This window comes from Falco peregrinus, chromosome 4 (assembly GCF_023634155.1).
Source record: "Falco peregrinus isolate bFalPer1 chromosome 4, bFalPer1.pri, whole genome shotgun sequence".
Lineage (NCBI taxonomy): Eukaryota > Metazoa > Chordata > Aves > Falconiformes > Falconidae > Falco > Falco peregrinus.
The window spans coordinates 847,120-860,387 of record NC_073724.1 but is presented as its reverse complement, the minus strand read 5'-3'; the positions used below and the strand labels follow the sequence as shown (position 1 = coordinate 860,387).

The 13,268-nt window shown below is 47.0% G+C and overlaps 1 protein-coding gene across 2 annotated transcripts; it reads right to left on the bottom strand.

Moving 5' to 3' along the window:
* Nucleotides 1–1,187: 1,187 nt before the first annotated feature.
* Nucleotides 1,188–13,114, bottom strand: NIT2 (nitrilase family member 2). Of its 2 annotated transcripts, none has more exons than XM_055801541.1 (10): nucleotides 12,715–13,114; nucleotides 10,453–10,571; nucleotides 7,608–7,728; nucleotides 7,400–7,488; nucleotides 5,747–5,840; nucleotides 4,690–4,764; nucleotides 4,184–4,262; nucleotides 3,442–3,540; nucleotides 2,369–2,424; nucleotides 1,188–1,987 (listed from the first exon to the last, which is right to left on the bottom strand). In XM_055801541.1, the coding sequence occupies exons 1-10, from the start codon at nucleotides 12,731–12,733 to the stop codon at nucleotides 1,899–1,901; spliced, it is 840 nt and encodes a 279-aa protein (XP_055657516.1). In that variant the 5' UTR covers nucleotides 12,734–13,114; the 3' UTR covers nucleotides 1,188–1,898. The 2 variants fall into 2 exon arrangements, with proteins under 2 accessions (XP_055657516.1, XP_013154628.2); XM_013299174.3 differs by lacking the exon at nucleotides 12,715–13,114 and adding an exon at nucleotides 11,474–11,594.
* Nucleotides 13,115–13,268: the final 154 nt, after the last annotated feature.

The window sequence follows — 13,268 nt, the reverse complement described above, 5'->3', positions numbered from 1 at the left end:
GCTGCAGTTGGCATTTTTAAGTCAAGTGGTCAGCCTGTGAGAATCCTGCACTACTATAATTCCTCCAAAGGTGGTAGGTAGTTCTGCTCTGCTGCATGTGAAACTATAGTATAGAGAGGGGAGGGAGCGCGGGGAGGAATAGTTCAGGAGAATGGATGTGCAGTAGTTGCTGTGATTTAAGCTGGAGCCCCGTGGTGGCCATCACGGATTGCTGAGTGTGCAGGAGGCACTAACCTAATGCAGGAGACTTGACTCAAATGGTAAATTGTTAATTCTTTTATATTTATTTTTCAACAAATAAATCTCATTTCACCTCATGCTCTGTGGCTTGTTTCTTAAGAGTTCCAGTACACAATGTACACCAAAATGCAGTGAAAAGTAGAGACCACAAAATGCCAGCTAAATAGATAATGCCACTGAGTGGAGCGGCGTGACCTGTCATTTCAGGGATTTGGTTTAATTTAACCATTAATTTTGCTCTGTAAAACACACACCTAGCTCATTCCAGAGAAGCCAAAAGAACAGTGGTGGTTTTTTTTTTTAAAAAGAGAGCATCTGTGAGAAGAGGATGACTGAACATGAATAAAAAGGTATGGTGGTTTTGAGGGAGACCAGTGGTTAGCCAGAACAGTGCAAAACCTTGCCCACCTCAGGTGTTTGTATTTTGAAACCTCCCTTTAACCCCACTGCTTTCTCTTTGCTGCTGGAAAACCAAAAGCTTAGTGGTAAAGGCTGGATAATTGCAGTTGCTTCTTTTTTTCATTCCAAGGAGGGAAAAAAAAAAGCATTTTGCAAATTCTTTTTACATTAGAAGTACCAAGGTGTCTTCTTTCCATGAAAAGAAAAGAAAAAACAAACCCAAAACTATACAGAATGCTAGGCTGCTTTTGCAAGTATTTTAAAGCTGTCTTTAATAATGAGTTTGTTAGTCTTCTCAGCAAGAGCAATAGAAATAAGGAGTGTTTCCCATGCAGCTGATGGGAGTTTGCCTTTGGCAGCAATAATGCATTTAAAAATGCAGCAATTCTAGCACCTGTCTTCTGGAAGAATGTGGGCAGGAAGACTTCATCAGTGTAACTGGTTTTCTAACTCCTTTTGCCTGACTCCCTTCAGCCTTTCCCGGTGAAACCCAGAATTCAAGCCCATTCAGATGTTGGGTTAAGGATGCGGTATATATAGAGCAAAGGTGTGGTGACATGCAATTGCTTTAATAAAACAGTAACCTGCATCACTTCAGCAATAAACAAGAATTGCAGTAAGGATAACTTTATATATTATATTTTAGGCACGACACATGAGCCAAAACCTGTTACAGATTCTTCTATAGTAGTAGTCCTGTCTGGCAGCTTCTTGCATTGTCCCAAGTCGTGCAGAGCAGAATTTGCCTTGTTTTGCTTAGTGTGTTACATTTTAAGCTTTCCAAGTTAGAACTTGGGTATTCAAGGAACTCTGTTAAGGCGCACACAACTAAGGATGGAGCTGGAAGAATCATGCCTCTAGATTATTCAGTAATTCACAGGAAAACTCATAATACCAAAGCTGAATTTGCAGGATTTCCAGAGAAAACAAGGTTTGCATTTCTATGTTCTACAAAAAAAGCCCCCAGAAGGTAACTAAACATTAGCATTGACTTTTATGCATCACAATTACTGTTGTGTTGAACTGATTTCACCTCCATCTTTACCCTAGCTGTAAAATGCTACAAAATACTGAAGGAGATGCAACTTCTGTATTTGAATCAATTTTATAATTACACCACCAAGGTGGTTTGGTTTCTGATTTTGTTCTTTTTAACTGGCACATTTAGCAGTAGATTGTGGAACAACTACTAAGGGAATTCTTCCGAAGACAAAAGCAGGAGCCATTATGCCAACTGAGCCTTCCCTATTCACGCAGCTTCACTTTTTCATCTCTATGCCATAGAGATCACAACGCTTCTGGCTTAAAATAGGAATTTGCTCACGTATTTCTGCAAGTTTCTTCAGATCTGCAGGGGGTGGGGAAGAAACAGCTATTAGAAAAGCAGTCAAAAACAAAAGCTGCTGACTTGCTCTGAGGTCAGGCAGGGTAGCAAGGGGCTTTCGTGGAGAAGGGGGTTTGTAGGGCACCACGACTGGCAGCCAGGGCTGAAGGAAGCTGCAGCTTTGCTCTTCCCTAAGGCGGCAGCTTCCTCAGGAGTAAGGAAACTGGAAGAGTACAGTCAAGTGCTGCTTGTTCTTGCTTTAGTCTAGCAAAGCTGAAGGTATGCGAACACTGCATCATCTGTAACTGCAGGTGCGAGCCCACACACTTAAAACTGTCTCTTCTTCATCTCATGACCTGTACTTCAGAAAGAAAGTGGGGGGGGAGGGGAATCTTTTACTCTTACCTATATCTGTGTATATAACGGTTTCCTCAGCCCCAGCTTTGGCTATGACTTCACCCCTGCAGAATTGAGCACATTTGTTCACAGCATTAACACCGAGGTCTCAAGGCATCAGTCCAGTTGCTGCTGTTTGTACAAAGGGGAGTTCCTACCCTTGATGTCTACAGCTGAAGAAACAGGACTGTCCTAAAAATAACATCATAATTTGTAACTCTGGCATGATAGACATGGCTTCCAGGCTTCATCTACGGCACGTTTTGTGGGTGACATACACATACTTAACATGTTTCTGAAGATCAAGAATGGTGGTAAGAGATACTATGAGCACCAGTACGTGAGCAATGCCTCAAGGGGAAAGAACTTCCCCAGGGAGAACCATGTTTGGCAAGGACTAACACCTCCTCGTTTCAGATCCTGCTGGCTTTTAACAGGAGCACTTTCAACACTTATACCCTGCGTCATCTACTGAACGTTATTTACTGTGTCTCCCACTAGGTGTTCTGTCACTGTTTTATTCATATAACGTTAAAAGCTGAAGACATAGATAAAGCTTTTCGTTCTTTGCCATCATCTGGAAGAGAACAATCAGTAAGTTCCTTTGAAAGAAAAGTAACTGTCTGAAGATTTGGTCACTTTTACCTCCTGTGCACCTGTGTGACTTCTGCTTAAGTCAGACTAGCCAAGATGATGTTCTTGTTCTTTCTTATGTCAAAACAGTGTTGTTCCTTGAGGAAATGAAACAGTTTTGTGTAAGCTGTTCAAGGTGATTCAGTTCTGCACACAGAATTACCACAATGCACAGGATGTACAGACCAAACTTCAGGGGCAAGCTGAAAAGATCAGTAATGCTAAATAATACATACTGTTGAACTAGTCTTAGTTTCTTTCTTGTTTTTCAGTCAGTTTTAAAGGATGATTTTGAGAATGTCAACTTAAGTCTCAGGTGCTTTATACCAAGCACTTGCAACATTTTTAAGAGTAGATGGAAATATAAAGTAAATATTTTTATAAAATAAAAAAAACATTTTTTAATCAAGAAAGCGGTCTGTGTTGGGGGGGTGTGTTTCTGAACTCACCATGGATTTACTACAGTGCTGTGTCCCCAGGCAACATAGGATGCTTTTTCATCTCTAGCAGGAGATACGGTAGCTACGTAGACTTGATTATCAACAGCTCTGTTCACAAAAAGACAAGGGAAGCAGAGGGAAAAGTGAGTACATTTTTTTTTTATACCACCAATTAACAAAGCAGAAGAGAAAGAATTCACTCGGATGGCAAGATGCATCTCCTTCTAGGGAGGAGCCAAAACTGCAAGTGGTAGCGAGGTCAGAGAAAGCAGAGCCTGGAAAGAGAAGGCTCTAGCGCCTGCTCCAGAGTCAGGGGGTAGAATGAATTACATGTTCATTCAGTATGTAGCAAAGGTGATCGGTGCTGACCAAATGAATAAATAATACTGCATTCATGAAGCTCAGGGTCTATTTCTATCTGTAATTAAAGCAGTTCTCAAATGGTTATTGGCTCTTCCCCCAAGAATTTGTGTGAAGGCTGTTTAGAGCCATGGGGAAGAGGCCCTTGAAAGGGCGTGACTGCAGAGGGGCTGGCAGGAGGGAAGGATGAGCCTTTCCTGATTTTCCCCTTGGCAGCCAAGTCACGTTGGTGTCCCATGCAAGGCCTGGGGGGAGTGGTGTGGCTCCAGTGGCAGAGGGGCCCTGCAGCACCGCTTCTGATGCACAGCATCAGCTGGATCACAAGAAGGGTTCAGTTCCGCCTGCCAGAGCTCCCTCTGAACAGGAGGGTAAGCTCTTGCTGCCTTCTTACCGTCCCCTCTGTAGCAGCTCCCAGTGAGCTGGTCCTGTTGTCAGGTTAAAAGCTCCGGGATATATCAGCAGCTGGCAACCTTTGTTAAAGGAACGTTGGGTTAGGACATCGTTAAGGGAAAGGAAAGATGGTTTACCCTAGAGCGCCCGAGGTGAGGTTTCTTTCAGCACCTCCTGACCTCTGCCCAAAATGGAACCAGATGAAGTCTGTCCATGCACAGCAACTACTTAAGTCAGCCAAGCCCTGGGGCGCGTTACCAAACGTGGGGATACACCTGTCGCATCACTCCACCTGCAGATGTGTACCGGGGAGCGACTGTGGCGTTACTCAGGGGGGACAGACACTCACTGAACACCAAAGTCTCGGGCACAAGATGGGTTTAGTGTAACCGGGCAAGGACTAGCGTGCCTGATGGCACAGACTGCCCAGCATGTACTGCCCTGAAACGGCCTGGCATAGCTCAGGCCTTAGGGCTAGCCGTGCTCCGTTAGGTGACCCAGCCTCACCTTGCTGTCCGTAGATTTGAGCCATTTCAGCAAATCTGATATCATAGCAGATGCCCAGGCCCACTTTACAGTATGCTGTTCTCAAAACACAAGAGACAACAGTCATTGCTATCACAAAAGCAATCACAAGACTCCCTGTAGCCATCCTGCCATCTGCTATTTTATGTGTCTCACAGTAACAAGCAGCTATAGCTAAATGTGTACCCTTTATCTGGAACAAGCACTGGCCATCTGTGGCAGAGAATTCATGCTTCATGATGAGAGGAAGACTATGAGAAGCAGTCTTACCTGCACTTTTAAATCAGCCATTTCCACAAAAATCATGTAATATCAGGTCTTTGTGTAATGTATTCCCCTCTGAGTTAGCTGTATGGTTTTCAGTTATTTTCTTTTCAAGGAAAGAAAGCACTCACTGCTCTTCATGGACTAAAGCTACCGTCACGTACTTTCTTACAGCATGCACGCTGCAAGGAGGAAAAACTGACCATGGGAGGCGAGACCCTTCGGAGCTCAGCAAACAGCAGGTGTTAGTTTTTCAGTGCTAGGTGGGGTGGGGGGAATAGGTGTCTTGCTTTTTTATCAGATGTGGTTGATACAAGAACATTGGAATTGGATTTGCACTTAATGTCTCCATGATTATATCATCCTCACATGAAACAATGTGCTGGTGTAGCTGCTTGCTGCATATATTCTTTTCCAAGCCGTGTTTTGTAAGAACCATTTTAAAGAGGTAACTGCTATAAAAAAAAATACAGTAACTTCTCTTTAACAAATCAATAGGACCGTTATTTATTAAGGGAAGTTCTATGATGCATCTTCAACTCTTTTTACTCCTCTGTCCTCTTGCAATCACATTGCTTTTTAAAAGTTTCAGAAGTGACCCATGCACTTAGAACAAACTTAAACTACATTTGCCATGGCTGTCAAATACCTAATGTAAACCTGATCATTGTCTAAAAATCCACTGCTGGGGAGGAGGAGGGGGAAGGGAACTCCAGAATGACTGTACTGTTATTGTGGTAGAGCTCCTTAAAGAGAGGGCTTGTCTTGTACTCACGAGTGTCGAATGTGGACAAACTATTCCCTGGACTCAGTGTTTCAGACTCTTTGAACTGTATCTTCCCAGGAACGTTAATGTCAAACAAATGAACCTGTAATTATAATATGATTAATAACAATTTCTCTGCTTGCTATTTGTGCCTCCTATTAGGCACGTGTTTTCTAGTTAGCGTTACTTAGATTACGCTTTTGTCAGGATCCTAACTAAACGTTGCTTAAGATTGTGAGATCATCTAAAGATAATTTAAAGCAGTTTTCTTCTTTACAGAAATATACATGTCTAAAGTTATTTGGTAAAAAAAACCCCAAAGGCCATTTTAAACATAGAAACCCTGTGACCCAAGTGATGCACATATCAAAAGCTTATGTTGCTTACCAAACAGGATGCTCTGTCCTTCTCCCATGCAGTAATAAAAAGTAATTAAGAATAGCTAAGAATATAACAATTAATTTGTAGTACAGCTCTGTATCTTCTTCTTGGAAAGAATCCCTGCAGAATTGCTAGATATCATCTAATGAGTAATTTTGCAAAAGAAAGGATACATACAAAGGGTCTTGAATTATTCAGGATGATTTTAGTGTATTAAAGCAGGTGATATTTTCCTCTCTAAGATTTGAGTCCCATTCCTGCAAAACTTCAAGCAAATACCTTCGCCAAGTCATAAAGTTCCCATGACTTCAGCTATGCAGATGCCTCTTAGCCCCTGCAGACAGTCTTTATCTCTCCCTGGCAATGGAAGATTCTGTTCCTGACCGGAGCTTCCTAATAATGCAGCAGATTTTATATTTTTCATTCCTGTTTACACAGTACAAGCCTGCACTCATTCTACAAACAACTAGTGTGCTTGCAGACTGGTGTGCTGTGATGGAAGGAAGGCAACACAGTACTTCAGAAAGTGATATAATAGTATAGCTAAGTGTAGAGTCAGTTAACAAAATAAATTAATACCCACACCCCACAGGTATTCTGCATCAACTCGCTTATTCCCAGTAACCTTGTGTTTTCTTTTTTGTTGTGGTTTTTTTTTCCCCACCATGAAAGAAATAAGCTGTTGTTCACCTAAGGAATGATACCTGTATGCACAGTCAGATGAACAGAAACTACACCTTGCAGTTATGAACAGGCAGTAGTGCCTCAGAAGGCACAGAGCAATATCTGGGTGGAAGACAACAGTGAGCAAGTGTCAGACACAGCTTAACTCTGGAACTTGGACTTGGGTTGTCTGCACTAACCATACATACAGCACACAAAGTATGTAAAGAACAGTATTTATGACAACAGAAGGGCTAAATCCCTTGGGAACCTGAGGGAAAATCCTGATCCCACTTAACTAGCACTATGTTTTAGACCTAGACCAAGGTACACAGATAAGTTGGATCAGGATTTACTCCTTACCACAGTTTTCGCAGCATCTGGGAAAAGCCAATTATATCTTCTGCATTTTATCATCCTTACCCAGAACAAATTTATGACCACCTTTGGAAGGGGTGTTTACATGTCCCAAATAAAAGTTACATGCAATTTTACTGACAGTACACAGCTTACTAGTAAAGCAAGATTGTACTAATTCACATCACCTTTAGGCACAGATTAAACCATTTGCGCACCACTGCTGAGAAGCCTTTTAATAACAATGTTCTGCCCTCTTACCTTCCTATGCTTTGCCAACATAGCACCGTCAGGCCCAAAGACAGTACACGTGTTATACAGCTTTCCACCATCCTCTTCTGGAATGGATCCTTTGTAAAGGTGAGAACAAAGATTTTGCCCACTGTATTACATGGAATTTTGATCCGATGGCACTAAAAGACATAGCCTGTTTTTCCCTTCAATGAGACTGTCACTAAGAGTAAACTACCTCCAACAAGATATATGCTGCACTCCTTTGCAACTTCTGAGAGCTTTTGTGTTGACTCCCCAGGGATCTTCTCTGCATAATCCTTAAAGTACTGGGTTCCATATGGAGAATTAAAACATTCCTAGAATTAGAAAATAAAATTACATTAAAATCTAGCAACACCACTGCAAGGAGATGTACTTGACATTTCAAAATCCTCTCTATCAATGTTCTCATACAATCTTCAGTTACACGAGTTTAGTTTACAGGAACTCAATAAGCAAATCTGAAAATATCAAGCGGCCATAACAATTAGATAAAATGCAGCGGGTGTGTCAGTGTGAACACATGCCAAACAGAACAAGAGCTAGGAGTGTCATGCAAGCTGCAAGTAACAAGGCTAGCACATTTATCAGTCTAGACTTAGCAAGATCACAAGGGATGTTCTCATTGGAACAATGAGCCAACTTCTACCCAGCTCATTTGACTAGTTACAAGCTAAATAGATCCTCTCAAAACTGAAATGTGCTCATGCTCGTCCACAGCCTATGATTTCTTCAGTTTTAAGAGGACCTTTGCAAAAGCATGCATTTTTCAAAATTGCTTTTATGCTTTTGCTAAAACAATCCTTTAAACACCATTTCCACACAACTGAACAATGTCTTCTGTCCTAGGCTCTAGTTACAGATTTGCTATCCCTCAGAACCAGGCATGTGATCGTTACACAGTAAGATTAATGGAGCAGTTTAGATGCCTGAACTAGGTGGCTAGTGCTATTTGAGATGCTCAGGATATCCAGAACTTCGACTCTGCATTATATTTGCCAGCTCTGTGAAAAGGTGAGACATGCCCCCCATACACACACACTTTTTTGTCCCCTAAAGGAATGCAGCTGAAGGTCACAAACAGGCTATCAAACTCCTCAAACTCAAGTACCAGCTCCTACTCTTCGGCAAGTGATTCCCAGCTCAAGCACCTGCCTTGACTGTTACCTTTGCTCACTGCAAGTTGTAACAAGACACCCCTCCAAAAAAAAGGAAAGAAAAAAAAAATCAAGCTGTAAACAGCACAATAAACATTTATGCCTTACCTGCTCAAGCATACTTTTTAACAACTGTAGCAGATTCTGCCGAACTGGAATAACTGAATGGGTATGTTTTGCCCCACATACAGACTCTGGGCCAACAGGTGCTAGCTAACCCACAGCAGCATTTGTAGATGGAAAAAGCAGGAAGGGAAGTGTCTGCAGCCTGTCAAATGAGCTTCCTGGCCTTTGAAAGTTGGACTGAACTTCAAGGAAATGAAAACAATGCCAGCTGCCTCCACCTTCTTCTTGCCACTTGCAGTGGCAATGCAGGTGGTACTAAACCCATGGGTTCAAGAGAACAGGCAGAGGTCTGTGCGAGCTGGCAGTGGCAGTGCATGGGCCTGTTCATAAATTGATGCTGATACAAAACTACAAACCGTCTGCACAAGATCACCTAGCCCTATGCTCTCCAAAGTGGTAAGAATACAGGGACAGATCTTTGAATTGCATTCTATCGATTTCTAGATCCAAATGGAGTATGTTTTTATTCCTTTATCCATAAACATTATGAACTGTTTTGCTCATGCAAATTTTTCCTGGTTCAGAAATTAAAAAACTTTAAGACACCAGGGCTAACATGTCACAGGAAAACTGCCATATGTCTCTGCAGAGGTGTAGATCATATAGTCAGTACAAGTTCTGTTCTTTATGTAATGTGAGTTTAAAAAAAAAAAAAAGTGGAGGGATGAGAATATTTCATGCCCAACATCTTAAAGCCAGAACAAAATCTACCTCCCAGAAGTCTGTGAAAAAACTTGTCCTTGTTTGACAAGTTTTACTCTAAAAGCATAAATTATCATTGGCAAAGTGAGTATCTCATCTAAATAGGTCTGGAAAACTCAGTGTTTGTACACATGATGAAACTAGCAAATAATAGATAATCTCAAAGTAGGCGGCCCAGCCAGAACAATCAAAGGTCACATTTGCAACCCACGAGCTGCGCTAGCACAGAGGAGCTGGGAAGGTTGCTTAATGCTCCGCCTGTGATGGTAGGAAGGAAAACATTCTGTGTGTAAAACATCCAGACCAAAAATTCACCCAGAGAAGAACTCTGCGCTCCTGAGTCAGATGCTGCAGGGCACAGGGGTAACAGATGTAACCCCAGGAAGAGGAAAAAAGCTCAAAGCTGCACTGGGAAGGTCACCACGCTGCCAGCACACTCATCCATGTGAAAATTCAGCTGAAGTCCAAAAGGAAATCAGAAATGTTCAGTAGTTTTAAGTGGCTATTTACGTTCCCACACAAGGCAGTCACCACAAAAATCCACAAAAATGTGTTTTAATCATAATCCAGCATCAAATGACCTGCTGGGAACATCTTAAGTCTATTTTGTCTCTCATGTACTATCTAATCTTGAATGATTATAGCAAAGACAGTCACCGTATACCTGTTCTCTTTCCTCTTCATATCAATATTCTTTAGTTGAAAATCACCTTTCCCTACATTTCTAGCATAGAAGGCTCCTAGCAAAGGTTCAAACTGCAGTGTCACTTCTGTGAATTCAGAACCTAGTAGTGATGGAATGGCCTGGGACTTAAACCAGCAAAAACTTAACCAGAATCCTACACCACAAAAAAAGACAACCTGCTGCTTCTTTTTTTGCCTTTTTTTTTTTCCTTCTTAAGTGTGCTGCTAGATAGAATCCCTGGGTTTTTTTCTTGTCTGGAGCCTCACACAGCACCTAAGCTATCCTGAGAGAAACAACAATGTATAATACGTTAGTGACACTAAAAAGAGGTTTCCGAGAGAGGTGCTAAGTAGACCATGATCTTTACTCACAGGTAGAGCCACAACTTTTGCTCCTTTAGCTGATGCTTCTCTCACCAGTCCACAGGCTCGTTGAAGGTTATCTGATTTAACAGCAGATACATGAAGCTGAATAAGAGCCAGGCGGAAGTCTAATGCCAGAAACGAAAAAATTGGTCAGCAGAATTCCCCCAGGAAAAACTCTCCAAAATGTGAATTCACTGATAAGCATTTAACAAAATAAATATATTAACACATACACAAACTACTTCTGACTCACTTTGCAGTTTGTCTATGACTCTGGAAACAGTTTCTTAACAGAGTGAGGACATTCAAACCTAGGCTCACTGGTGGGAACCACACACCACCATCCCCCTGCCCAGGCTGAAGCTCAGAGCTCATGTGTGAGCAGCACCCAGCCCCGGCAGCACCCACCCAAGTTCTAATGTCAGGAGTTACTGCGTGACAGAAAGGCAGACCACCAGCCACCCAGGCCTGCTTCTCCCCTCCCCACTTGCCACAGGCTTTGTGAGCCTGCCTTTTGCTGCAGCCATCACCCCATGAGCACCGCACACCCTCAAACACCACTAGCAAACTCAAGCGTTGGATAATCCCCAAAGCACCACATACAGCAATAGTGTGCTTGTGTCCCTCAAATCATACCTAGCCTAAGAAACGGCTATAAACCCCAATAACGGTAACATCCTTCCTGATCATTTCTTCACAATTTGGTTTCTAGCTGAGAGCCAGTTGCAAGTGTTGCCAACACGCCTCCAGCGTGGCTGAGCAGGGTTTGTGTCTGTAGGCTCCTGGAGTACGCAAGTAGAAGGGATCAAACCAAGTTTTGTGTGGACCCCTCAGACTGCCTCCCATGAATCCCCTGCTGCCTTGGGACTAGGAAAACACATCTGCTCAGGCACAACTGTCTCCCTCTTTTTTTTTTAATAAAAAAAATAATGATTTAAAAAAAAAAATTAAAAAAAAAGTGCTCTAGCTTCGTAAAGAAAAGTATCCCTGCTTCAAAGCCCCTCTCTTCTCTAGGAAACTTCCGTACCGCACAGTCGAAGACCACTACAGGGTACAGAAAAAACTGCAGCACCGCCGCGGCGCTGGGGCAAAGGGAAGAGGGCTGCAGGCGAGCTCAAGGCAGGACCGAGCATCCCTCTCCTGCTGCTGCAGCACCCGCCCCAGCGCCCCGGCACCAGCCCCCGGGGGTCGGCACACCATCAGCCCCCACCCCGGCACCAGCCCCGCGGGTCGGCACACCATGAGCCGCCCTCGCCCGCGGCTGTCCCCGCCGTCCCCAGGGGCCGGGGCCCTCAAAGAGGTCGGACACGTACAGATTTATACTCAGCATAAATTCACTGTTCAATAAACCAAACAAAACCCGGAAGACCAACTGCCTGGGCAAAGTTTAATCAACCCTCCCGCGCGCCCGCAGCCAGGAGGCCGTTAATCGCGCTTCCCCGGGCCGCAGGGCTGGAGCCGAAGGGAAACGTCACGCTCGGCCGCAGCGAACGCGCCCGCAGCTCGGTTCGGTACCGGCCCCCGCGGGGACACGGGGTGGCGCGTCACCCCCGCCCCACCCTCCTCCGACGGCCACGGAGCGCGCGCCGGACGCCCCCGGGAGCCCAGCATGGCTGGCACGTGTCCCCGCCGCAGGCCGCCGAGGGGACCGGGGCCGCCGCAGGCCGCCGAGGGGACCGGGGCCGCCGCAGGCCGCCGAGGGGACCGGGGCCGCCGCAGGCCGCCGAGGGGACCGGGGCCGCCGCAGGCCGCCGAGGGGACCGGGGCCGCCGCAGGCCGCCGAGGGGACCGGGGCCGCCGCAGGCCGCCGAGGGGACCGGGGCCGCCGCAGGCCGCCGAGGGGACCGGGGCCGCCGCAGGCCGCCGAGGGGACCGGGGCCGCCGCAGGCCGCCGAGGGGACCGGGGCCGCCGCAGGCCGCCGAGGGGACCGGGGCCGCCGCAGGCCGAGCGCCCGGGCGGCCGCCTCAGGCACCGGCCTTATCCCGCACGCCCAGGGCTCCGGGCCGCACCCGGGCTCGGGCTTCCCCTGCGGGCCCCCCCTGAGGCCGCCTCAGAGGAGCGGGCGAGGGCCCGGCGGGGACAAGCAGGGGCACGCAGCGCCCCAAGAGGAGGCGGCAGCCCCCAGCTGCACGCAGCGGCCGAGGCCCGGGGCCCCGCCAGAGCAGCGGGCCCAGCCCCGTGCGGCGCCCTTCCCCACGCCTGCGGCCGGGGAGGGGGGGAGGGGTCCGGAAGGAAGCAGCCGCTACCCCGCGCCCGCCGGCACTCACTGCCCATGGCCGCCCGCATCTCGGCGGCTCCCGCCGGCCCGGCGCGTGCGCGGGGCGGAGCAGGGGGCGGGGCAGCCCGCGAGGCGGCGCGGTGTCGGCAGCGCACACGAGGCCCCTCCCGCACTGGCCCGGCCCCCCAGCTCCTCAGGCCGCGCCGCTCCCGCCAGCGGGCCGCCGCCCGCGCGCCTTCCACAGCCTCGGGCCTGCCAAGAGCGTCTTTTATGGAACTTTGTGGAATTTCGGTTCCTGTTGCGTACACGGAGGAGCCTCCCCCAGGCTGACAGCGCACGGCAGCAGCGGGGGCCCAGGTAACCCGGAGGTGGCCCAAGCTAGTGGCCCGGGCTGCCCCGCCTGCCGCCCGCGGCCGGGGAGGCGCCGCTGCTGCGGTGGCCCCGCTCCCTCACGCCGCCCCAGCGCGGGCAGCGGCGGAGCAGCAGCGCTCCAGCAGCGCCCCTGCCCGGGCTGCAGGCCCTGCCCTACCCTCGGCTCGGCGCGGGAGGGACAGCGCGGTGCCGGTTTCAAACCACAAGTACCCGAAAGCGCTAAATACGCCT

Bases quoted from the DNA above. Each gene is read 5' to 3' on its own strand.
- NIT2 (XM_013299174.3), bottom strand. From the start codon at position 11,579: ATGCTCGGTCCTGCCTTGAGCTCGCCTGCAGCCCTCTTCCCTTTGCCC. The intron at 10,572-11,473 runs GTACGGAAGTTT...TTCTGGCATTAG, and splicing joins TAGTGGTCTTCGACTGTGCG to ACTTCCGCCTGGCTCTTATT. The intron at 7,729-10,452 runs GTGAGTAAAGAT...TTCTAATTCTAG, and splicing joins CAAAAGTTGTGGCTCTACCT to GAATGTTTTAATTCTCCATA.